The 26,913-nt window shown below is 30.3% G+C and overlaps 1 protein-coding gene across 2 annotated transcripts; it reads right to left on the bottom strand.

The window, feature by feature from the left end:
* Positions 1 to 39: 39 nt before the first annotated feature.
* LOC140668892 (guanine nucleotide exchange factor for Rab-3A) lies at positions 40 to 25,177 on the bottom strand. Of its 2 annotated transcripts, none has more exons than XM_072898216.1 (9): positions 24,943 to 25,177; positions 5,411 to 5,781; positions 4,476 to 4,764; positions 4,013 to 4,261; positions 3,539 to 3,777; positions 2,818 to 3,198; positions 2,496 to 2,598; positions 2,348 to 2,414; positions 40 to 2,073 (listed from the first exon to the last, which is right to left on the bottom strand). In XM_072898216.1, exons 2-9 carry the CDS (start codon positions 5,752 to 5,754, stop codon positions 1,994 to 1,996), a joined length of 1,752 nt encoding a protein of 583 aa, XP_072754317.1. In that variant the 5' UTR covers positions 5,755 to 5,781; positions 24,943 to 25,177; the 3' UTR covers positions 40 to 1,993. The 2 variants fall into 2 exon arrangements, with proteins under 2 accessions (XP_072754317.1, XP_072754316.1); XM_072898215.1 differs by lacking the exon at positions 24,943 to 25,177 and adding an exon at positions 11,749 to 11,947.
* Between the last annotated feature and the right edge of the window lie 1,736 nt (positions 25,178 to 26,913).

The following is a 26,913-nucleotide window of genomic DNA, read 5'->3' as shown; positions in this document are numbered from 1 at the left end:
AAACATTTTTCAAAAGATATGTAACAATTAGTCATCACATTGTTGCAATAGCGATAATTTATATTTCATTCTTAAATACAAGTTTCTATCTCAAGTAATATTAGAAGATTCTATTTACACATTTGATATACAATCAATACATTTTCTATTCACAGAAGAAAACTGTTTAGAAGTCTTTTTCCACGTCCCCTAATTTCCAAAGGAACGTTATTTATTTTTATCGTTGGCCACAATTTGTACGCTTGGCATAATTTAAAATAATCAGTTATAGATTACATAATCTATAAATCATTTTGCCATTTTTGTAGATATATATATATATATATATATATATATATATATAATTTTCACTGTCAAATAAATATGAATGGAAGACAACACAGAGTCAAAATAAGAATCTTATATAATAAATCAGCATCACCTGAAGGAATAATATTTCTCAATCATTTTTTAAATTTAATATTTCGATTCACATCAATCAAGGTAATTGTTGTAGAGATTATTTACCTTGAAGAATCGATATTGTGATTAAAAATTCAAACTGAAAAATATTTTCGTAGTAAACAAAATATATAATATAGATATTTGTATATACAATATCAGAAAATACATAACTGACGTAAATGTCAGTTTTGATTGACATATTAACATAATCTCTATCAAAAAATCTATACTTTCAACATGCCAGATTAATATTTGTAGAAACAAAAATGTTCCGTACAACCATAGATGCATTATGATAGACGTATAGAAGTATTATGAGACATGATATAGAAGTTCCGAAGTTCTATGTACACTAAGAATTTGGAGATTCATATGGTCCACAGATGTAAATCTTTCCTAAGGGTAATAATATCGAAAGTAGATATATGTATATAGTTCATGATTCAACAATGAATATAACTAGTTCTATATGATGAATTTTACGATTTCAGGATTTGGTACAAACACTTCGGAATTTTAATAAATTAACAACCAATAATTAATGGAAGCCACATTAACAAAAGAATTAACACAACAAATAAATCGATAAAATAACACAACAAAATACGAATAAATAAATGACCTATTAGTACAATGACAAATTAACTGATCTAAAAAAAAGTAAATATGAATATAAAATTTAAATGTAAATATTATAATCCATACACTTAATTTTTTTTCTTCAATGTTAATACCAAACCACGCGATGTAATTTCACAATGTGATTATATAATATAATTGTTAACCATCAACTATCTCATGGAATAAACGTCAATAGATTCAAAATTGTTATTGAACTGTTGTAATTCACGTGTTAAAATTCAATTGTTAAACGTTGTAAATTCACATGAATTTAACGATAAGTTCGACGATGTTTAGTTAAACTTGAGAAAACATGATACAATATCTCAAAAATCTCTTCTATTATTTACACTTTTCATATAGGAGTACCATCGGACTGATCTGCATGTCAAGATCATTCACAGCCTTGTAATCAGCTTCATTGTCACTTTTTAACTTGTTCGCAAAAAACTAAACCTAAGATCTAAATCGTAGAGGGCAACATTTCGAAGAAATTCATGTACGGCAAAAATGACGCTTCTTTTACTGGAACTTAATGTCAAATCTAATCCTGAGTAAATGTATGTGTATAGAGAAGTAGAAATAAGTGAATGCAGCGAGAGTTAATTCATTGTTCGCGCTACAAGATATTAAAAAGAAAAAAAAGTTCCAATAAATTACACATACTTTTTCATAAATAACATAGCCTCTTCAACAAAGCATGTAAATTTCTTGGAAACATTGTTATCATTAGAATTATTTGACAGAATTAGAGAGACTCTAATCTCAGAAGTGATAGTACTATCACCTTTGCTAGGTGAAAGGCCGATGATCGACGAGATCGTCGCTAAATTATTTGAATTTTTTTGCACAATCTATGCACGATTGATTCTTCCAAACAATCTCTAAAATTAATTCGAGACTAAATAACATCTCGTCTGAGCGTGCCTCAGGATGACAATGCCAGACCCAATCGTGCGAAAACCATTTCCTTTCTTAGCCGTGTGATTTCCCAATAAACATCATGAACTGAAAGATATTTTATAAAGTTTAATTATGCAATTATCTATCAACATTAATAGAAAGAGATATTTATCAATTTTTAAATTTCCTTACAATTTTTAACATTTTAACATTTTGTATTCCTTGTTAATTATTAAATTTAAATTTAAACTTGATTATTAAATATAATAAATGTACAATTTTAAATTTATAATTTTCTAATAAATTGTCACATTCTTTATTCTTTATTATGTATTCTAGAATGTTACATTTATTATGTTTAAGATATTATAAGGCTTACCTGAGCTTTTAACGAGGCCGCGCTCGACGTATCTCAGATAATTAAGAAAATCACACACCGCTATAATCTGCAGTAAAACATAAAATCCTTTACAAAGCAGAATCTTTTAAAATATAAAATAAATTTTTAGCTAATCATTAAAACTTACTCGATTGCGACAAATTTGCGAAATGCAGTGCCATTGATTCTCTTGATCACCAAGCCGCATACGATAATGGCATTGCCGTGGTGCCTCTAACAGTGCACATTTTCTGCAATTAAAATATTATCGCTAGTTTTATAAAAACATTTTATATCTTATAAAAAATAATAAAGAATCTATTCACATGGCACAAAATTTTTTAACTATATTATAGCGACATTGCAATCTTGCAAATTATAATACAATGCATATTTCGAAAACATTGTCAAATGTTACAATTGTAAAATGTAATGTTGAGTATTTTAATATGCGATACTTAAAGACGTACTTGGGAAAAGCGAGTTTTGTTTTGTCGCTGACCGCCTCGATAAAGATAATGCCATCCAAAACGGCTTGCCTGGCTTTAGCTCCCAATTCTTTATTAGGAAAATCCAGACACAAGTCGATATCCTCTTTAAATACCCTTGCAACGAAGGAATCGCTCTTGTCGACGCAAGGATTCGCCTTCCATCTCAGAAACTCTGTATGCACTCTCGGATCGACTTCTAAACCGAAGTCTTTGCATTCCCTTTCCTTTTCCTTTTCGCGTTCCCGCTTCCATTCCTTCTCGAGACTTTCTTTGTCAATCGGTAACGGTCTTTGTTCTTTTACCGGCGAATCAGGCGGCGAATTCTCGCGTCCGTATTTTAAGTTAAAATGTGATGGCGATCTGCATCAAAATTGCAAATTATTTTTAAATGTGTTATCAGTTTATATCCTGCAAATATAAATGTATGTTATGTTTAATAAATGACTATATTAAACTGTTTTCCGATATCAAATATTAGCAATTTTTCAATAATCTTATAATTCCTACAATTGCATTTTTTTTCGTAAATTATAATTATTTTTATATTATATACATATTATTATATTTATATTGTATACGTACATATATATATATATATATATATATATATATATAATTGTTTAGATTGATCACTCTTATACTCAAAACATGCAGAATATTTTTTCTTAATTATAAATCTAAAATAAAAATTAATTATTACCTTCGATGTTTCTTCATAAAAAGGCCTTGCTGAATCTCCTCTCCATTACTAAGACGACCTTTTGTGTCGATTTGAGGATGCAAATGGGGATTGGGCCTTGACGGTGTGGATGTCAGCACCAAAGTTTTCAAGGCTGCTACTTCGGCCGCAAGTACTTCCGATTTCATGCGACTTTCCTCCAGAAGACGCTCTGCTGTTGCTTGGCGTACATTAGCTTCTCGAACCATGTTATGTGCCTCCTAAACATATATCTTGTATTAAATAATTTGAATCATCAAACATCTAAAAACAAACAGTTGTTTTAACTTTTGCGAACTTTTAAAATCTTATACAAATCGATAACTAAATATTCAATATTATATCTTTATTATTAAAATTTTAATAAAGTTAATTTTTATTTTATATGTGTATGTGTGTAAATATATGTATATATTCTTCCATTTTCGTCTGACAAATATAAAACTGATAACTAACTTGAAAGAGACTGGCAGTGAGTTCTTCGAGCTCGGCCTCTACGTCCTGCCTGATCCGTGAAAGTCTAGCCACTTCTTCGTCCTTTAGTTTCAATTCTTCATGAGCTCTTTTAAGTTCATCCTGCAGTTTTGCCACTGCGTGCTCTTTTACTTCGGCCACTGCTCTTCCCCACTGCAGCGTGGTAGGCGATGGCGGACTGCTAGTTTTTTTAGGAACGCACAGTAACTCTTGTTTCGATGGTACTTCAGACTAAAAAATCGCAGATATTTTTTCGTTATATATATATATTTTATATTTATATATAAAATAAAAAAAAAGACAAATTGTATGAAAATATTAGCAAATTTATTTTTAACATAATATACAATTTTAGTGTGTAAAAATATTTTATTAATATTTTATTTTTATACGTCAAAAATATTCAAAGTTTGATAAAAAATAAAACAAAAAATAAAATTATTACCTTTGTATCTTTAGGAAGAGAGAATTTCCTCGAAGATTCATGAGAATTGTCATTCTTTGTCGAGTTTGCATCAATTTTCTGATCGCTTGTTTCTCCCACAGATTCAGGTGCATTCAATCGAAAATCTAAAGGTTTTGTACATTGAGTTGTAGACTCCAAGACTTCCAACTCGTGAGATTTTAGCTCGCAAGACTTTACCGCCTTCTTTTCTTCCGATGAATTTCGATGTCTCGATAGAACACCTTGTAGTTTTTCGTTGTACGCGAATAGTGGAGTGGTTTTGGTTGAGCTAAAAGTAAAATATGCAAATCATAATTATTATTTTAATTATAATTTGTAATAATATACAAAATTATTGCCACATTTTAATAATAATACAATTAATTAATAATATATGATAGTATTAAACATCCACAAAAAGTTAAAAAAATTCTACACGTAATTTCTACAAAGAATTTTGCTGCATATTTGATATAAATACAAATTTCATTATCATAATATCGATTATTCGATATTATAGCAAGTCTGTTATGTTAATTAGTTATGATAAGATAGAAAATTCTTGTTAATTAAATTTATTAATTATAAACATAAATTTAGTACTAAAGCAAAATTATTTATTCTTAGAAAACTTGTATTTTCCTATAGTAGTGAAATCATTGCTTTCAACAACATGTTATTATAATAAAATAATTTAATACTCTTTGGTATTTTCCGGAATTCTGGTTCACATAACTAATAAAATTTGCTATTATAACATATGTTATTTTTTCCAGCAGCCTTTTTTCTTTGTGTATTAATTTTACGTCTTCACTCAAATTATAATACAAGCTATTGAGAGTCTATTGCATAATTCTAAATTACATACTACGAAATGTGCTTCGTAAAAAGGCAGTTTTCATACGGAAGTAGAAGAAATCAATGGTTAAACATACCTATCACCTAGGAACTTGTTATCATCCTCATCGAACAGACTAGTGGGTTCTTCGTCTTCATCCTCGCGCTTAGCGGCGTATCCGAAAAGATCCGTGGCTGCTCTCGCGAGGTCTGATTTCAGGATGGGATGAGGCGGATGTAACGTAGCTCCGACCGAGCAATCGGCTTCATCCGTGTAGAGCTCATCCTCGTCCGTGGTGTATTCCTCGTCGCCAGTGGTTCCGGTACTTCCGGCCCTTCTGTGCTTCGTCGTGAGCGGTCGATAGGCGTACTCGTTCGAGCCGGAAACCGACTCGTTGGATTCCATTGACTCCGGCTGCTGTTGCTCCTGGACCTCCTTCATGACGTCTCACTGTGGCCGGACTTCAAGCTACAATGTTTGACGTCTCAATTATTTCATAAATAATACACAGCGATTTTCACGAACTTTATTTTATTATGAAATAGACTCCTACTTTTTTTTTAGATTTCTTTCTCTTTTGAAGTACAATAAAAGTCTATAAACTGTAATGTTGAACAACAAAAAAATCATATAATTTTCTAATCTTAAGGGTAAAATTAAGGGTAAAAAATCATACACACAAAAAGTTATATATAAAGAATGATTATTTAGAAAATAATTATTTAAAATTAACTGTAAAAGATTTAACCTGTAAAAATTCTCTCTTGTTTTGAAATATAATTTTTAATTGTCAAAAATTTCACTCTCAAATAAAATATAACATTTTTTTTTATAATAATAATATATATATATTTATTATATAAATAATAATATATATTGTTATATTTGCAAAATGTATTCGACTTTGTTCCTAATTATACGTGTCTGACGTACGACAGCAATATTGAAACTTGTAATAAGCTCGTGAAAATCTTTCGGATTTGAAGCCCCACAAAAAAATCCTTGTTTTATAAATAACTCGCAAATTCCGTGCATTCCTTGCGTAGGCAACACAACATACACGCGTGTTGCACGCACGCACTGGCTGTTATTCATTATGTAAGTACACTTTGAAAAATTTAAGCTTATTAACACGTCAAACAAGCCTATTATTTGCGATGGTCATTACATAATCATAATAAATTTTCGTGCGAACGTTTAAATTATAACCAATTTTTTTACAAATGTTTCGCATATAAGAATAATTCGACAAAATAAGAATATAGATAAACAAAATTAATTATTTCAATTATATTTGTCACATTTAATTAATATGTAGGACAAAAGCTACATGTTACATGTTGGATATAAAATTAAAGTATATCCTGTTTCTATTCCCTCTAGTCCTTCTCTCCCAAAAATGTGTGTTTCCTAACTACTCTAATATCCTCTAATGTTTGAAAATACAACTGGAGATAATAAAAAGGAACGCTATCGTGCCGCACGCATGTCCTTACGTCATTGTGCTACATCTTTCGTGTACATAATACTTTTAGAAGGGGATATGTCCACTCACACGCCCTCTCTTAAATCAAGAGCAATTAAGAACTCATAAAATTTCTATTCTTGTTGTAATCTAGACTAATACATTCTACACTGTTTTAAATGGCACTGTATTATCGCTCAAAAACGCGATAATAATATATAATTGTAAAAGTGATTAAATGCACAAATCTCACATATGTCATTAGTTCTTTCATTAAATCATCCACGAATGCAACATTTTTAATTAAGACTTTAATTTTACTTTCAGTAATACTCCTACTTTTAACCACATGTTTTATATTCTAATAATGCAAAATACAAGTATGAGTAAACTTCCGGTTTAATTTCGCAGAACAAATGCTAATTACCGTGAAAAATATGCGGAAAAGTACGCAAGTGGATTTGCATGTATTCGTAAAATTATTTTAATCGCTGCTAAAACTACTACTATTTTCTGCGCCTCTCTATGAATTTAGAAGTTATTCTCTAACATGAAACGATTAAACTTGACAGCGAGTTTTATCAATCGTATATCTTTTACTCGAAAAAAGAAATTGCTACAAATACAGGTAAAAGTACTGTATATTGATTTTAATACATCCATCTCTTGCTCTTTTGTTTCTTTTTTATTTCACACGTTTTAAGTGATAAAGAATAGAACCCATAATTTCTACAATGTCACGAAACAATACTAATGACTTTTTCGATCTTCAAGAATATCGCGTGGATTGTTTTCACACATATGTATTCTCACGAGACAAACCCGTTAACAATGTAGCACAACCAGTGCCGTGGAATCCACGAAGATGATTTCCTTGGAGGCTATATAAGGGTCGCGCGGGAATTGCGTCACGGTTAAATCGTGATCGCGCCGAGAAGGCGGCGAATGGTACAGCCGGGCACACGTTACGCTTACGCAAACACGCTGACGTATCACGGGTCAGAATCATACGATAATACAAAAAAATCACATGTAAATATTTGTTAAGAAGCTTTTAATTTATATATAAATCGGACAATTATAATGTAAAATGTAAATAGAAAGTTTTCAATTGAAGGAATGTTTTATAAAAATCAACACTGTTTTATCTGTGGAGTATATTTAATTAGAGAGAGAGAGAGAGAGAGAGAAAGAGAAAGCAACTCATTATTTTATTTATAATTCAATAATAACAATTAACGTAACGCAAGTGTACCACACATAAAGTCTGAAACCCAACATCTGATTCGTATCTATTCGCGCCGACTGAGGTAATCCCGCGCTTAATTATCAGTTAACATAGATTGAGAAGATCAACGTAATTAACGTTTATAGAGGAAGCATTGCGTTTCCTGCGAAAAATTCCACGATCTGTGATAAAACTTCTTAGATATACGGCCCTGGCCTTGCACGTTCTCTCTCTCTCTCTCTCTCTTTCATGTGTCCTTTGTGTGTGCCAGTTACAAACACACGCTACATGAATTGACGGTATCTCGAAAGTGTGGGTACCTATCACTCACATCCGTGATATGTATGCGTCAACACACACGTGTGAAAGCATAAAAGCCGCGTGCGACCGTGTACCAGTCGCAGAATACTTTATGAACAGCGTTATACCTCGACAGCGAAAAACACGACTGTGCTCATCCCGTGTTTGCTTTCATTCCGTTCACCGAATATAAACGAAGAGAAAGATCTATTCTTTCTCTTCGTTCTTGTGAGATCATCGACATTTTTGAAAGGCAGAGATAGAAACGCATGAGAACGCGAGGCAGGGGTTGGAATTATGTTCACTCCACAAAAACCTGACAATAGATTTAAAAAAAAAAAAATCTTTTCTAGCATACTAAAATATAAGACTTATCAAAATTCTACATCATCAATGTGAAATCTTCGGAATTGGTGAGTCAGAGTTTTCAAATAAACTTAGCGTAAGCAAAGCTAAAGTTCATACTCTGGTAATGCTGTAGTCTTTTCTCGTTTGATCTCTAGTGTAGATAAATATTTATCGGAAACTTCTTTAATTTAATTCGATTTTTTACTAGTAACGTAATTGATATTTTACTTCAGAGATAAATTCTATTAAATAGATTTAAGAAATATGCTTGCTCTCGTTTCTCAGTTCTTTTTCTGGCAAATGATAAAAAAATACATGAATAAGTTATTAATCTTCAGCCAAATCAAATATATTATCTTGATATATATATATATATATATATATATATATATATATATCGATAGATAAAATGCAGTAGCATTAATTTAGCAACATAAATATGTGCAGTAGGATTAAATTTAGTAATATAAATAATTCTAAGTGTCAAACTGAAATTATAAGCTAAATTGATAATTCAGATAATCGACCGTGCAAACTTGTCGGTCAATCCGGGATCAAGAGGATCAAGGTATAATGTAATAACAATGTAGGATCAAAGATACTTCTGCCTTGAAAATTATACTAGAGAATAGACCTCAATCACATGACCTAGATGCACGCAAGTAACGGAAGCATAATTTAATTTCCTGCTCACTAGTATAATCTACGCCTGCAGTGAAATAGTCTATTAAGTTAAATTAACTGTAATAATAGTATTTACTACTCACTATTAAAAATTTATATATATATATATATATATTTATTTATTATAATTTTATTTATATGTATAAATATATAGCTAGCCAAAAAGTTATTCTCTAAATTGCTCTCGCCAAAAAATTTTTAATTTCTTCATAAAATTATGTATACACAAAGTGTCTAATCTTGCCACTTAAATTTTTGATAACATAATGCAAAGTTGCAAAAATATGATGCTATCATAAAGCGTATGCAAATGTACAAGAAAATTTAAATGCGAAACACAAATCGGAGCGTATATCATTTTACACGTCGTTGCACGACTTGACACCTTGTACACAAGTGTACCTTGGTACTTTGCAAATTTTTTTCTTTCATAATTACGGAATTATTAATAATAATTATCATGCATTGATGAAAGATATACATATGAATAATATATGTGTAACCTTCAATAAGTGGAATGTGATATGTGTATATAGCTGTATCTCTTTATTGATAATGTTTGCGACCACTCTCTATATTTTTGTGTAGCATTTATCGGTGACACATACCGTATATAATGCCATTATTTCATTTTTTCAACGACACATTCATTCGTTGTGTCACGGCTAATAAATGCATTTTTTTTGTTTATGGATTCGTTTTTTTGTTCTTAATTACACATCGTGTACTATAGCACGGAAGCTACAATACAGGAAATTGTACAACTTCCGATTGTAGGATTGACATACTATGAATGATATAGTGACAATAGAGCGGGTTAATCCATCCGACAATGTTTCACTTCGTACCACTGTGACTGACTACCAGTATCATATCATCGCATAATTCATACAATATTCATGCTCTTGAGATGTACTATATACGCGAACCATAACACAAAGGTAAAAGCAGCAATATTATTAATTATTGATTACTACGAATATCTATGTAAAATAGAATAATGTCAAAGAAATCGGATATATAATAATATAATATATATAAAGAAGATGTACAAGTGTGATATAAAATAAAGCAAATATACTATTTTCTAATATAAAATTTAACAGTAATTAGCTGATGAAAAGAGAAAAACTTCAAATCGACATCATAAATTTTTTTAACATTTAACATTATATATAATATTTCTGTACAAGTAATATAATTAAACATTATACGATATCATTAAATTTTGAACAGTTAATTATTATTTATGAATTTTAATTATATGTTTAGCTGGATTGCTTTTTTAATATTAATTGTGCAAAATTCTCTGATATATTCAAGAGTATGAATATACATATATCTACCGTATATATACATTTTAATCAAATCATTTACAATAAAACGCTCACGTTTTACCTCGCTGCAACAACAAAATTCACCACAATCTGTTATTCAACAATTAAACGCTTAGGAAACGAGGAGTCAAGGGGATCGGGGGAGGCTAACGCGGAAGTGCGTTATCGTATATTGGTATCTGGTTTTCATTTGATAACAAAACGCCTGATCAACACAAACAGATGCGATTACGAACAGATAAATAGAACGAATGGATAAATCGATTCAAATGGGAATAAATTACGTATATCTAATGATTAAAATTTGCAATGTAACCATATAGCATACACTAAACGATACATTTCTTTCTTTCTCGACACTTTCCACATATTTTAAATCAACTTCTGGTAACGAATGAGCGTTGTATATTTTATTCGTTTGAAGCAATCTCGAGTCACAACAAATAAAAAATATTATTTTAGAAAAGTACGCTAAAGCATAATTTTTCGCGATACGCTCTATCAATCAAACGGTCTAGCCAATCCGAGAATGAATTGCTATCGAGAGTCGAAGGCCAGATTTCGCCAGATTCGATATTGTCGCAAATTGCACAAGATACAACTACGATTGCTGAAATTAATATGCGCGTGATGTACGACTATTTCGTGAAAAATACACCTGTACCGATATTGCTATTGTAACAGGGAAAAAATATACGCGGAAATAAATATCAAACTCGTCGCCGATGCAGTGTCATAAAGAAAATTTACTGGTTCGTTTATATAGGTTCCTTGTGTATTCTCCAATTTATTCTTGTTTAACTTATACTTGGTTAAAAGTTGGACAATTTTTGTTCAACAAAGAACTTAAACCACTCACGTACTCGCGTCGTCAACTCTCTTTTATCTCAAGAGACACGAGAATCGGAATGACGTATGAAACTCGTCGCGAAGATATGACAAGCAGAGAATGAAAATATCTCTGATATGAGTGATTACGATAAACAGGAGTGCATCCCGCGAGCTTCAAACTGATGTTGTCAAAAGCAGAAGTAAAGTGACCCATTAAGTTCCCAGTAAACTGCGCAGCGTACCTTTCAAACGAAATCCTCTTCAAATGCCTTGTCAACAACATTCGTTATGTTATTGCCAGTATAAAGAATGATCAATCATGCGATAATTGTAAAATCAATGACAGACAAAGGCAAAACTGATCGGTTCGAATGTCACTGAATCCGCGCTTCACGGCGGTTCGGCGCGGACTGAACCTACTGCCTCCTCCCACTCCCGCAGATATGCCAATGATCTCTCTCCCCCTTCACTTGGCATCGCTACAATCATCATCTTCTTCGTCGTACATCATCAACCTGCTGTGACGATCAAGAGAGAAGCTATGTTGTGCAACTGCGATGTATTCGTAGAAGCAATATACACTAATAAATAGTGATTCAAATATAGAATCGTAGATTGAAGAATTGAAGCAAATTGAAGAATTAAGTGCAAGGATTTCACAATTTGTAGGTACGCAACACGCTCAAAATAAATATTAAAAATTATATTTTTATTTTATTCTTGTATTTTCTTCGTTTCTTTTATCTCGTGATTAAGTTTTTCAAAAAAAAAAAAAAATATGTAAAAAAAAAAGACAATAATCATAAGACAATAAATTATCTTCGAAGAATAATTTATTCATTATATGTCTGTTTTGTTCCATTCTCGGAAAAAAAAATTAATCGACGATATCTTGAATAAAATCAACGATTAGAATCATCATGCTTCCTATTTGTAGGAGTGAACAAGGATTGTTAATTGGTTTTTACTTGTTCAGAGAAGAATTGTTGGCTGCTTGTTTTCCTCGCAGAGTATCGTAGACATATCATTGACTTTGTATATTTTTATCTGGAGTGTCAAATGGTTATGTGCACTTTCACTTCATTTATATTTAATGTTTCTTTTTAATTCTTTCTCTCTCTCTCTCTCTCTCTCTCTCTCTCTCTCTCTCTCTTTTTCTTCGCTTATTTGCCCGTCTAATAATTCTCCTTTCTACGTGAGATTTTCGATAATAACACATCCTATCTATTAATATTTGAGTAGGCCAGCTAGCTGAAATGTTAATTATAGAGTCGGTAATTGAGTTTGATAGGATTCAATGAGATAAATGTAACCCTTGATTCACGGCGACCCCTGTATATTGTAGCTAGGAGCATTAATGTTAATATACTGGTTTCCTCCTACGTATATTAAGTATTATAGTACGTAATTTATTTTCTTTTTAATATGAAAAAAGCTGATATTATTTCACACAAATTTATCATTATTATCATATATAAAGTAAAGAATGGAAGAATAATAATAGAAAGATTTTTGTTACGTCTCTTATTTGCGTACAAAACTTTTTAAATAGATATATTATGCTTGCTCCGACATTTTAAAAGTCAGTTAGCATTGAAAGCAACATTAAAACCTTCTACAATGCTTTCCAAACGATGTTACATCGCAAGAGTTACTGACGATTCTTTTTACAACCGTCGCAACCGCGATGCATTGTTCGCTGCATTGTGCCGCATCGCGCAATTTTAACTTCGTAAGGTCTCGGTATATCCTGTCAATAATGAAATTGCTCTCACATTAAAAGCATTGCACTCAAGTTAAAATTTATCGTGTTATTTTTAATCGAAACTGTTGATATATAAATTTAATTCGTATAAATAGAATAACCGTTTAATTTGAAAGAAGTAATGTATTGCCAAAATACATATATAGAAATTTTATTAAAAAAAAGTCTGTAGGACAAAGTTTGTCGTAAAATTTATCCAATTTTTCCGCAGCAAAGAAATTTGTTAATGAAATTCATAATTAGATTACGTTAACCACAATAGATGGAAAGTTTTAACGAATAAAGTTTTTAAACAAGAAAGAGAAAATAAGAAAAATATTCAGCTCTTTCAATATGAATAAAAATTTGTTACTTATTGTTACTAATGTTTATTATCAAGCAAATTTTATTTTTTATCGCTGATTAAACAAAAGAATAAAATAAATTTTTTTACGAAAAAACAAGATAAACTTTGCCTTGTCATAAAATTTTTCTTATAACAATCATGTTTCGTGATAAAAAGATTTTTTTTTACTTAAATATGCTCTTATATAAATATTTCACGTTACAAATAAGAATTAATATCGAGAAACTCTTAAAGATTCTCTTAAGAAATTCGAAAGCACGAACTGCGAAGGTTGCTGTTCTTTACGTAGGTGTATATTTGAATATATGTATCTATATTGTATGTACATATGAGAGAGTTATTTTCGGTTATATTTGCGTGCGATTTCGGCGTCAATTTTACCTTGATAGACGCAATGAAATGTATATGCATACATACGCGAGAAATATAGATTTTTTTTTATGATATGCAATGTAAATTCGTACGCAAAATTTATACCGACAACAAATTTCCATAACACTCTAGGGAGCAAGGGCGACGGTGAAACTTGAAAAATTTATGTTTTAGAAGCAAACTACGTCGCGTCTAAATCGTCAGTAATATTTCAGCAGCGGCTGCTGCTTGTATTAAGTTACATCTTTCAATATTCAATGTGTTGTATAATGAAAAACTTACTAGACTAAAAAAAAAAAAAACGTTTGTCTTTTTTATAAATTATTTCATCCTTTACATCTTTATTATTAAACACTCATAAAAAAGTTACTGACTATAAAATGTATATTTTATGCCAATCTAAATATCACGTCTTTTATTTTCTTTATTTTTATAATCTAGGTTTTATTTATAAATTTTACTTCTCTTTAAAGATATAATTATATCGTTATTAAATCTTCTAATTAACAAAAATTTTATAGAATTTATTTTCACACACATAAATGTTTATATAAATAAATATTCATGTGCATACATTTTATTATCAAAGTTAAGTTACATAAAAAGAAATCAATTTCTTTTGTATAATGAAACATGATGAATGAATGATTAGGTATGTGACGATAAGAGACTATTGTTTTGTATTTTTCTATACCAACCATTGTCTGATTGCGATCTATCCCAAATAGAAAGTCACTTTTATCAAATGACTAACTCCTCATTGTAATTACATAAAACTATAAATATAGGCGCAGATAAAAAAACTCTTTGCACAATTTTTATTCTCTTTTACAATATAACATAATAAATACGACATAATAAATATATGCTTTTTAATATACACCGTTTTTATATAAAAGTTTTAATGTATAAATATTTATTCGTTAAAATCTTTTATTCTAATTTCTAATTTTATTTTTATATAATCGTAGGTGAAAAAAGATAAGACGGAGTACAATCTCCATATTATTTTCCCAGTTTATTTTTAAACAGTCGATGCACTTAGGCCGGTATCGTGTAAGAATTCCATACGCATACGCGATAATACATATATGTAAGTGCCTATATACCACGACAGTATCGTTCAGATCATGTATAGATACATGCTCTCACGTTCCCCTCGAGCCGTGACCTGACTGTGCACGCGAGCTACAGTAAATTCCAGCGTGCAAAAGGGCCCCTTATACATGTACCAACCGATGTAGGATAGTGTTGTTAGATGGGTCACAAAGAGCAACTGCCCAGACAATGGACGAGCTGGTAGTATAATGAGTTTATTATTTTATTATGACGGTCTGTTTCGTGTCACGTCTATCGATGTCAATGAACTCATCCGCAGCTTTTAAAAAGAATATATAAATATATATAGTATGTTTATAGTAAGTAATCATCGCAAACGTAATCAATTGTTCCTAACAATTTTATATGATTTTTAGAAAAGAACTTATGGATTGTATAAATATAGAAATATATAATTTTCATATGTAAAATTATTAATCTTTCTACGTGTATGTATTTCAATTTATAGTTTATATACAGAATTTACAAGGATAAAAAATACTAAGCACAATTACAAAACACACTAAACATTTATATGTATATGCAGAGTATATTGCAAGATTATATAGATTGTGAAGTAGAATTGCAGAAAACTGATTTTTCCTTATTATATTTTGTTAAAATTTCTTATCAAATGTCATTAAAAATAATTATTTATTAATATTTTTCTTTTCGATTTCAACATTTTACATTTTAAGGATTAAACTTCGAAACAAAATTTTTTTGGAATCCAATTGAAATTGTATAAACGAAAAATAATGATATTTATTTAGCATAATCCCTTCTCCCCTTCTTCCCCCCTTCTCTCTTTATCTCTCGTAAAGAGAATAATGCTATATATTCAATTGTGCGACATCTATATAATACATTATTTATAACAATATTTTCAACAAATCTCATTAAAATATGTCGATTTATATAAATATGAATCACATATTTACACACCGGTTTAAACATCGTATATATGTATGTAGATTGAATGGAATATATTTCTCTGAGAAAGTGCACTCAAGCGAATCTATTCGCTTCAAAGAGCGTAAACGCTGTAAGATGCACGAGATTCCACATGCACAACCGTGGGATCGTTATGCGTCCTCGCAAGATAATTCCTAAGATCGCGTAATTACCTTTGATTTATGCAGCATATTAACTAGAATTATATATGTATATTCGAAAGACTTCATCCTAAGTCATAATTGACTGTCGATTGTAAAATTCAACATTTTTAACTATAGCATTTTAAACGTTGAATACATACATTTTCAAATAAATTCGCGTTGATTAATTTATCATGATTTTTAATACGCATTGGAGTGAATATTCCAAGAAACTCTTGATTGTATAATAGTCATTGTTTTGTCAATAATGATAAAATGAATGCCGATATTATCAATATGTACAAATGCTTATCAACAGATATTTGAGCAACAGAAAAATCATTTTGCTTCATACATGTATATATAATGATTAAAATTTTCTTCATATTACAATCGAGAAGAATATTGACAAAATAGTAATATATTTTTTTTTTTAACAATAGTTTGAGCTAGTGGTGATAAATAACTGAAAGATTCAAATATATTTTTTATGGCGAATGCACATTGCACTTCCGACTATACGTGACAAAGCATACAAGATTTATGTGGTTAACATCACAGCATCTCTCTGCGTCGCATTCGCAGCGTTTTTATCTTCGCCGATACTACCGCGAATGCACATGCACGTTTACTTTATCTGAAACGAGATAGATGCAACTATCGCGCATCTTACAGACAATTCTCGCAAAGGATTATTTTGGAATTAAAACAGAATTTGCAATTTAATTGCGCGCTCTAATTGTGTCGAAAGCCATAAAAGCGTATGACATACAAAATAGCATGAAGTGCATTGAAACGAGAAAAGCCGTATGATATGTATATCCATCATAACTGGGTTAAATCTCATTTTTCGAGAAATACTTTAATTTTTGATATTGCTTAATTTCTTGATGATATGATAAATTCGCTATACATTATAATGTAAATATGTTTTTAAATTTGTATATGTATTTTTGTATTTGCATATGTATTTTTCATTATTAAGATTAAACTTCTCCAAGAATTTTAATAATATATCCTATGCATTATTAAAAATAAAAAATAAGTAGACTTTAAAAAATTTTGATATTAGAAAAAACATAATAAATCTTAAGTTGGTCGAGAAGAATATCAAGTGATTAAAAAAACATGGCTCAATAATTAATCTTGACTCCTCTACAAATCATTTTTAATTAAGAAAAAATTTCGAATCCACGAGAATATGGACTAGTTATCTAACTCTTATAGGTAGTCTAATTAAATCAATGACGATATCGTGATTGGGTGCTCCAGGACTACCTACTACGAGGATGCGAGTCACCCCGTTCACTTCTCTCCGGTGCCATCGAACCGGCGAGGACCGGAATCCAGCGGAAACCGGTACGACAGGTTCCACGGTCGGTGGTTACTCGACGATGTGCAACTTCCCGTACTCCCAACTCATAAACGAAATAGCTCTCGTGTACTTGGCCGTAAAAAATTCTTAAGATGATCGCAAACGCTTTTCTTCGCGGACACGCTAACGCGAGTACACGTACGTGGATATACGCGTGATAGTTTGCCCGGATACTCCATTTATTCACTAACCCATGGGTTTTGATATTCTACCGATGCTTTAAATTAATACAATTTTTCTCTGTGTAAATATAAAGAATTAGGAAAGCAGAATTTTTGTGAAAATTAGTGGATAAAATTGTGAAAGTGTTCTCATAACATAAACAAATTGCAGAAATGTGAGATAAGAGGAGAATCGGTAAATTGGTTTCGCAATAAAATTACAAAAGCGTTATCGAAATATAAGATGTTGATTAAAAATCGACGCGTGGCATTAATAATTACAAATTAGTACAAAACGAAAGTTACATGACTTTCTACTTTTCTAAATTAGAGTATATTATAAAAAAAAAAACAGAAATTCCCTGATAATATATTTAATCACAAGAAATAATTGATTAACTGTAATCAATTCAATTATTATTATAATGATTATTATTATGAAATATTTATGATTTCTCCTAATTTAAAGACAATATGTAATTTAAGAAAAATATATAATATATATAAAAGAGAAAATGTTTCAATATCAAATACAATAACAGAAAAAATATCAAGTTATATATCATGACACGGAAACAGGAATGAATATGTTCGCAATGCAGTGTTGAATAGTGGAAAAAGTGATTAGTTCCGCCTCTCTAACTGATGACTAGTCATAGTTTACGCACCAATGATTCTCGGATATTCATGATAATTAAGGCATATTATGTGTGACTATTTTTCGCATTGCAGTAAAAGAAAAAATATAGGCATTGCAAAAATTTTCATCACGTGCTTTAAAGAGCGACCGTTGCATATATGTGCATTATATGATATTATAATTATCATCCACCCAATAACCGGTGTGTTGTATACATCTCATCAGATCACTTTATAAACATGAGCACCTTCTTGATAAAAAATGATAAGTACAAGGACGCATTTTTCTTGAACTTTCATTATAACGAACGACAATATCTGATAATTATATGCGCTTCATCGTCGATTTCGTCGTCACTATGATTCCGTTATCATCAATAATCCGCGTACACACGTGGGAGATACTCATGAGACCGGTTTTCATTCAACCGGTTTTCGAAAATGCGACGCATCATAAAACCAGTAGGACACTCGTGAGTCGTAATCGCTTTTTTTCGATAAAAAGCGAATGAAAAATATTCCGTAAAGCGCGAAAAATTCATCGATTTAACTTGATCCGCGTTTACGTAACAAGCTTAGATAGGAGAGTTCGGGCTGATAATTATAATTGCTTAATTATATCTCGTGCTGCGAAGCAAGATGTAATTACCCCTCTCTTCCTCTTCGGCATCTGAATAAGTATACAAAGCAAATTAATTGGGCATTACTGTACATGTTGCATCGCACACGCTTTTCTTTTTATCCTATTGTGTTCTCCTCTTTGTATTCATGTTAGTACGTGCCGTATCACGTGTTTCCAAGATTACAACAATCACCTAAGTCTTTCTATTCCGTCCTACTCTTGCATCTTGATATAAAAGACGCTCGTGACATTTAAAAAGAATTAGTACATTTACATATCGTTTTTATGGTTTTTTTGCATTGTAAAAAACTTGAGAAAAATTTAAAAGATTTTGAAAAAATTTTACTTTTTTGTGAATATTTTTAAAAAATTTCAAAAATTACAGAAATATTGTAACAAAACTGAGAAACGATATATTGATGTACGACAGATTACAGGACTCGACGAGCGGTCAATTTTCCAAAATCTGCGTTTCCAGTGGGCCGTACATAACTAAACGCAAGTGATAGAAACATATAATAAAATATATATAAAATTATTGTTTTTTAAATTCAATCAAATATATTTAAAAAATTAAAATATCATTTTATATCGAGGTAAAAATGCAGTGTTTGTAACGTATACTTATTTTAAACGCATTTTCGGAAAATTGAGAGAATGATATTTTAAAATTCATTGTCCGTAGAGACAAACTTTAACGCATACTGTCAAAATGATTTGCAAATGCCTTGCAAATATTTCAGCAGCCCTGAGATTCTCTAGCGGCGCTTTAGAAAGGCTGACAAAGTCTCGCTTGGCGCAAGAGCAAGTAGAACGACTCACTCGAATAACGGCATCCGGGACTTCAGGGCCGTACAATGATACAAAAAAAAATATTACTACCCGTTCTCCGAAACACCTGCACCTATCTGTTCAATCATAGGGCAAAATAAACGGAATAGTTTTTATATAAATAGAGTTATAATTAATGAGAAAAAAGGAGATCTCTTAAATCTTTCTCATAGCCTTTTCGATCTCTGCAGATTGTTTTTTTTACAACTGCTCGTATATTATTTCATAATTAGAGTTTACAGCGAATATGAATTAAATCTACTCTATATATTTAATACACTATCCAGGAAACAAATAATACTTTTCTCATCATTTTCAGGTATAAAATTCACGTGTGTGAAAGAGATGAACTTGCGACATTTGGCGCGAATATAATTGCGCAAAGCGCAAGTTTTTTCTTTAATTTGTGTTAGAATATAAAAAAAAGAAATAAAATTACTTTTGAAACTATAAAATAGTCTTTATAACTTTCACGTAATTGTGATACAACTCACGATCAATTTTCGTTTCATCATAACTGCTTATTGAGTAATGGAAATAATTCAGACATTAAAAACAAATCATTCCGTTCTTTTTGAAAGATTTTTCAAAAGCCTGTTACGTCAAGCTATTAAGCATTTTTATTATATACTTTACATCCAATATATATTGATTACACGCGAAATAACAACAATTAAAATTGCTTATTAAAGATAATGAAATGATTTCTACAAATTGACTTTTACTTTTTTTTGTTGACGACGATTACAAAATTAAAATTATTTTTTTATTAAATTATTTTTTAATTTATTAATTATTCTTTATTTAAGCATTGTATAAGGAAGTGATAGTAAAACAATGTAATTAAAATTATGAACATTTTAATTGTAAATTTAAATTTTCGCAAAATATTCCAATAACATCACATCGTAATATAAATTGGAGTTTAAAACAGTTATGGTTATTTTATCATGTAATTTAAAAAATACCGTTTCTTTTACCGAATTTCTATATATGTTTACACTTGGTGAAACGCATTATAAACTACATGCTTCAAGAATTACTTTATTCCAGAGCTCCGTAAAGAGCACAATAAATAAACATGTACTTTCTTCTTAATTGATAAAATATCCTTATTTAGCAAGAAGTTCAGTGGAATGTAATTAAAATTTACTATAATTCCATCGTTTCCCTTTTGTGTTTGTTATTCGTTAATCAACTTGTTTCTAGTTTCATGCTCTGGTAGTCATTTCATATCACGAATCAAGATAAAGATCGAAAGATCGACTTTTTATGGAAATGTCATGTTTTCAATCTCGATTTACACGTGGAATCGTTTCTAGATAGCTGGAACATCCTAAAAGAGCAATTAATAAGACGTGCCAACAATTTTCAGCGATAAGGCAAGTATACTACAGTATAGCAAAGACTCAATCGAAACATTTAGCACACTGGCTGCACAATAAGTCAACTTTCACCTCGAGTGAAGCAAATGCTTTCGCGTTCAGAGAAATCCATATAGCAATCGTGTTTTAGGCCAAACTTCGCTTCTCTGTGAAAGATTTCGTGCTCGCCTTTCTACGTAATATGAAATATGCAAATTGAATGTCCATGTGTTACGATTTTATTGATACATACATATTAAAAACTTTACAAAATTATATAGTTTGTAAATAAAACGCTTTTGTCTCATGTTCTATTATTTTGTAGTTATGTAATAATAAAATATAGATACTTTTTTATATATCATAATTTAAAACTATATATTTAGTATAAAAAAAATAAGTAATATTTTTTTATCTGACCAGTCAAAAATAAATAAAAATTAGCCCGTATAGAACTTATACTTCTGAATTTTTTTATAGACATCATTGATCGAATAATGACTTTGCAATTTGACAAATAATTATAATGTCACTGACGCTATTAAATTATTGCCAAGAATTGCCAATTATTTTTTTGCGAGGAGTTTATAATTGGTTCCATTAGTCTATCAGATTTCATTCTTAACACAACACATCTCGCACTTTCTCTTATTTTCTAGCTAAATAAAAAACGCGTGAATTCCCGCGTACAAGGAACTTCTTCAGACACGACTTCCTGACACTCGAGGTCTCATCAGCAACAAGCACTCTATCAAATTTATTTTCAATTTGCTTTAAGAAACAAAAACATTATAGGAATACGATAACCATATATAAATATATATATTTATACACATATCCATATTAAAATATTAATTTTGCATAAGAGTTAAATTGAAAAAATATTTAAATTATTTTACGTGGAAGTGTCTATATTTAAAATATAGTATAATAAACATAAATAAAAAGTGCGTATACGAAAAAATACAAGAAAACATAAAAAGCATCCCCTAATGTAAATATGTAAAATATATGCAATCGATTCACATATTTATGACTCGTATCGCGCATATAAATACATGTCATCACATATTAATGTCAAAGCATTGCAAACCACAGATTTGTGTACCTTACATCAGATTACATTTAAAGTTCGACGAACCACATTTGTTATTCATGCTTAGTGCAAAGAAGATCGATTCAGTTCAAGAAACAAACGTTGGAGAAATTGAATATACGTGCACGTGAATAATACCATCCAAATTATTATTTCTACGTTATTTCTGGTTCTTCATAACCGAAAATTAAAAGATATTTATAATTTAAGAAAATATCAATTAATACATGTTGAAACATCCAAGCATAAAATGTCTCATTAAATATCATTTATGCATATTTATTGTTTTACTGATTTTCTATATCCTATCGCTAATAGAAAATTAGAAACATAATCATATGCATCATTATAACAAAAATATTTTAAATAAACGTCAATTTTGTATAATAATATACTGTCAGTAAATGCGGTATGAAATTATCGCACAAATATATCTCACGCGCAAACATATTGAAACTCATTACACAAATTCAATTACCGACTCTCCCTTAGCAAATGCAACATTGTATAGAAAGGTAATTTTTAATTACGCAAAACATGATTATTTTGTTTTTTCCTGCGATTAGAAAGCGTAGAGAAATTTCTACGGTGCTTTAGGATGATATTACATTTAAAGATTTCGCTAGCGAAATATTCAGAAAAATTATGTGTAATAAACTTCGTTTATTTTGTATTTTAAAGTATATTATTGTCTCATTATAACAGATTTATATATATATATATATGCCTCGTCTGCATCATGTATGTTAAATCGCGATTTTTTTCGCAGTTGTAAATACTATAAAAAATTTGTACAAGTATTGTTTAAGAGCTTATAATCAGTGCTAGCATTTATTGTGTAAATCACACACAATTACCACTCGAATTCTTCGAATATTCCACCAGTATTCAGCTCGCGGTTTCTCGCTTCTTCTCTGCCATTTAGAAAGTAGGATAATCTAGTGACATTCGAGAAATCCGCGACAGACGTTAATTTGCCGGTGTAGCAGCCAGGGATGCGTAAAATTTATATGTTACACGGAACTGTAAAAAACAATTTAGTAATATAAACTGTCCGATTTCTCTCACTTGCTTCATCTCTCTTCGTCAAAATTTAGCTTAGTAAATATTAATTATAAAACTCCACTAATTGTAAGAGTTTTAGGTAATTTAATAATGATAAAAAATATATGCAAAAAAACTCCATGTTTATTTAAATCCAGTTGCGTTTTAAATTTATTGTTCAATCTATAAAGTATTATAAATTAATTAATCTAAAGTTAATAAATTGTCCGACAGGTTTGAAATATTCAATATCTGGCTTTATTTTTGTATGAAAAAATTAAGAATTAAAAAAAACACTGTTTATTCATTGTTTTCTGTAATAATTAACGTTGCGCGAATTCAATCGTACAGCTATTGTGAATTAACGCGAGTTAATGCGTTGGACTCGTAAGCGATGCTCTTATCGATCAGTAACAAACATGCTCACCGAGATTAACCAATCGTGGCCAATTTTGCGCGATTGCTAATAACTGATAAGCCCGTGCGATAATTAACATAATTTTGCACACGTTGTGCGCCGCAAGGAACCGGATGCAACAGGAAAAAATGGTATGTAGAGTCTTACGCAACGAAGGAAGTGAAAAACGCTGAATCCTCATTGAAAGTCCCAGGGCGATGCATTGCTCAAGGCAATACACGGCATACCATTGCAAAGACCTACTTTTTAAATACCACAGTCATATTTTCTCTACCACAGATACATATATACGTACATATATAAATTTTTTTTTTTGCAAAACGTGTTTCCCACAAAATCTGAAACTAACTTTTGTGCCCGACGCAGAATCAAACAACTAAAATACTAGTTTTACACATGAGTTTATAACTATTTGCACAAACAGAAAAAAAGATTTCTTCATTTCTCGACTTTCTATGTAATGCTTATGATTTATATGAAATATGCTTGTGATTTATATATTATAAGATATGCAGATACAAAATTTAATTTATTTTCAGATATTCCATATCATTTCTATGCATTTCGATTTTATTAAAAAATATATATAAGATAAATCATTCGAAAAGATTGACAATATTTCAAATTAATTTGAATTTTAAAATAATAAAAAGAAAAGATCTAATAGTTTGTTTCTCGCTTTCTCTATCTTTAAATCTCTTTTTGTGATAAATTATTAGCTTTTTATCAGTAAATTTTTTTCGCGAAAAATACATTTTTCTAATTATTGTATTTACAAGCAGTTAAAGGAAAAAAGATTTTACTAACTATTATTATTTACTAACTAAAAATATAAAATTCGAACTGTAAAATAAAAAAAAATTAAAATAAACCTTTAGTTTCATAAATAATCTCTCTAATCTAAAAATATAATAAAACATTATACAGTATAATAAAAATAATCTACGAGTAATAAATGACAAGTACGTGTATAAAAGTAAAAGCAAATGTTTCTCTACTTGAACTTGTCAAAAGAGAGCGTCTTGTTACAATAATCCAACATGAGATTATCAATTGACAATTGTGCAAATTTATCTGCGATTTTCTGCAATAAGAGACGTGAACTCTCGCACAGCATCCGTCGTGCGGAATTCAGCGAGAGACAGAGAGAATCAGTATCGATCCGGAGTACGGTCTGATTCTAATAATGGGGGCGACCAGACGCTTACCCGCGTGTAGCTGCTGCTCCTCGTGCGTGTTCATTCGCGCAAAATGAAAAAAAAATGTCAGAAATTCGCGAGAAATCAAAGCGCGAATGCAGGGTCGTCTCTCGAGTTTTGTTTGTCTTCTCAGGTCCTCGGATCACGATACACTCACGTCTGTCACATACCGGATATATCAGCGACGTGACTCAATCCGAATTCAAACATTCACACGCGGCGGTACAGACCGCTACTGAAGCTTCTCCCGAGTCGCTCCTCCACGTTGTGGCGCCGCAGCTATGGCCTGTCAGCGATGTCCTGAACTAAGATATTGTCAGCCGACGATGGTTACTCAGTTTTCTCTATTGATTTTTTTTTACTTATTCAATATATCAAACTTTTTAGTTTATAATATTCAGTATCATTTAAAATTATCCTCACAATTTCATTTCAAATATGTATACACATTTATGGCGCTATATGCTACGTATATATATATGTATCTGCATTTTTCCATAATTATTATGATTTAATTTATTTCAGCTTGTTTATCAAGAAAGTGTCAATGCTCGCAAGTCGTTTCTTTTGTCGTACTACTTAATTCTAGTAAAATAAATAATTGTTACTTACAGTCAGTACTTACATCTGTTAGTATCCAGCCAGTGATTTTATCAACAGTGTTACAAGGTTCCAAAGGATAAAAATTAATCTAGGTGACACTCCGTACAAATAAATCATTGAAAATATAGGGACTGTCGTAAAATCTTATATTTTTGCAAGAAAAAAAATGAAGAAAAAGAATTTCTTATTCTTTCTGCGATATTGTTACTAAAATACGTGGGCGTTCCTTATGACGCCCGTAAGACGCAATTTTTCACAAAGCAATATCACAAGAGTGATAACACACTTTTCTATGTACATACACACTCGCAGGAGAACAGTGATATCGATTTGCCCTCTTTCCTAAAGGTGTATTTCCCTTCCGCTTAGTGTCGATAGAGATTAGTATAGCTGCACGCACGTCACAGTGTCTCATTTATCGTATAGGCAACTTTTCTCGAAGCAAGAAAAATATAATTATATAGCACAAATATTTTAAAAAAAATAAACCGTTTAAAAAATTATGCGCAAATTTTTAATTCGTCCTTTGAAAAAATATTTAATAAAATAAATTGTATAATCACCAACAAGAGAGAAGAAATTTTTCTTATATAAACTTATAAACTTCTTCTTATATAACTTACTATTTATATAAACTTGTAAAAATATAATAAGTAAAAATCAATAATTCTTATATATAAATAATTTAAAAAATTATAAATCTCGCAAACAATGTTAAAATATTTTACATTTATCTAGAAATATGAATAGAAATATTAATTAATACAAATATTTTACTCTTTAATAAAGCCTTGAGTAGTTATATGCATTATATTACGCAACAATTTTAAATGTATCACTATAGTGGAAACGATTAATTAATTAAAATAATGAATAATTTATAAATATTATACTCATCTGAAAATTGCTCCACTGTGTCTTTCTGCATTTCTTTTTCTCTCTTTATCTCTTATCATGTCTTCATATATTCAAACAATAATCACGAAAAATATGATCAATTATGGATAATCACGCGATATTGGATAGTCCTCCTGATATATTGATTGTTTTAATTGCATTTGTTTATCAAATTGCACGAAATATGCTATGTGATAATCATGACAAGAAATTAATTTCACGAATAATACGTAATAAATTACCTCATACATAATAAATTATCTGATTGCTCCTATAAAGCCTGATGCCATCCCAAGCCTGCTCATTTTCTCCTGATCCTTCGTTGATGCATCTTCTCAAAAGCACAAAACACTCATGCGACATTTTACACGACATTCCGATTTCGATACATATTACGTTTATTGATACATGAAATCTATGTCGAACCGACGAAATAATATTGTATAATAGTAATTTTTCTCTACACGAGAAAATAATAAA

This window comes from Anoplolepis gracilipes, chromosome 8, assembly GCF_047496725.1.
Source record: "Anoplolepis gracilipes chromosome 8, ASM4749672v1, whole genome shotgun sequence".
In the NCBI taxonomy this organism is placed as follows: Eukaryota; Metazoa; Arthropoda; class Insecta; order Hymenoptera; family Formicidae; genus Anoplolepis; species Anoplolepis gracilipes.
Note: the sequence above shows the minus strand (reverse complement) of the source record. Positions and strands in the feature narration are given on the sequence as shown.

Excerpts from the sequence above, each read along its gene's own strand:
- LOC140668892 (XM_072898216.1), bottom strand. The coding sequence starts at position 5,754 with ATGAAGGAGGTCCAGGAGCAACAGCAGCCGGAGTCAATGGAATCCAAC. Across the intron at positions 3,199-3,538 it reads TTTATGAAGAAACATCGAAG|ATCGCCATCACATTTTAACT; the intron begins GTAATAATTAAT and ends ATTTTGATGCAG. Across the intron at positions 2,599-2,817 it reads ACAAAACTCGCTTTTCCCAA|AAAATGTGCACTGTTAGAGG; the intron begins GTACGTCTTTAA and ends TTTTAATTGCAG.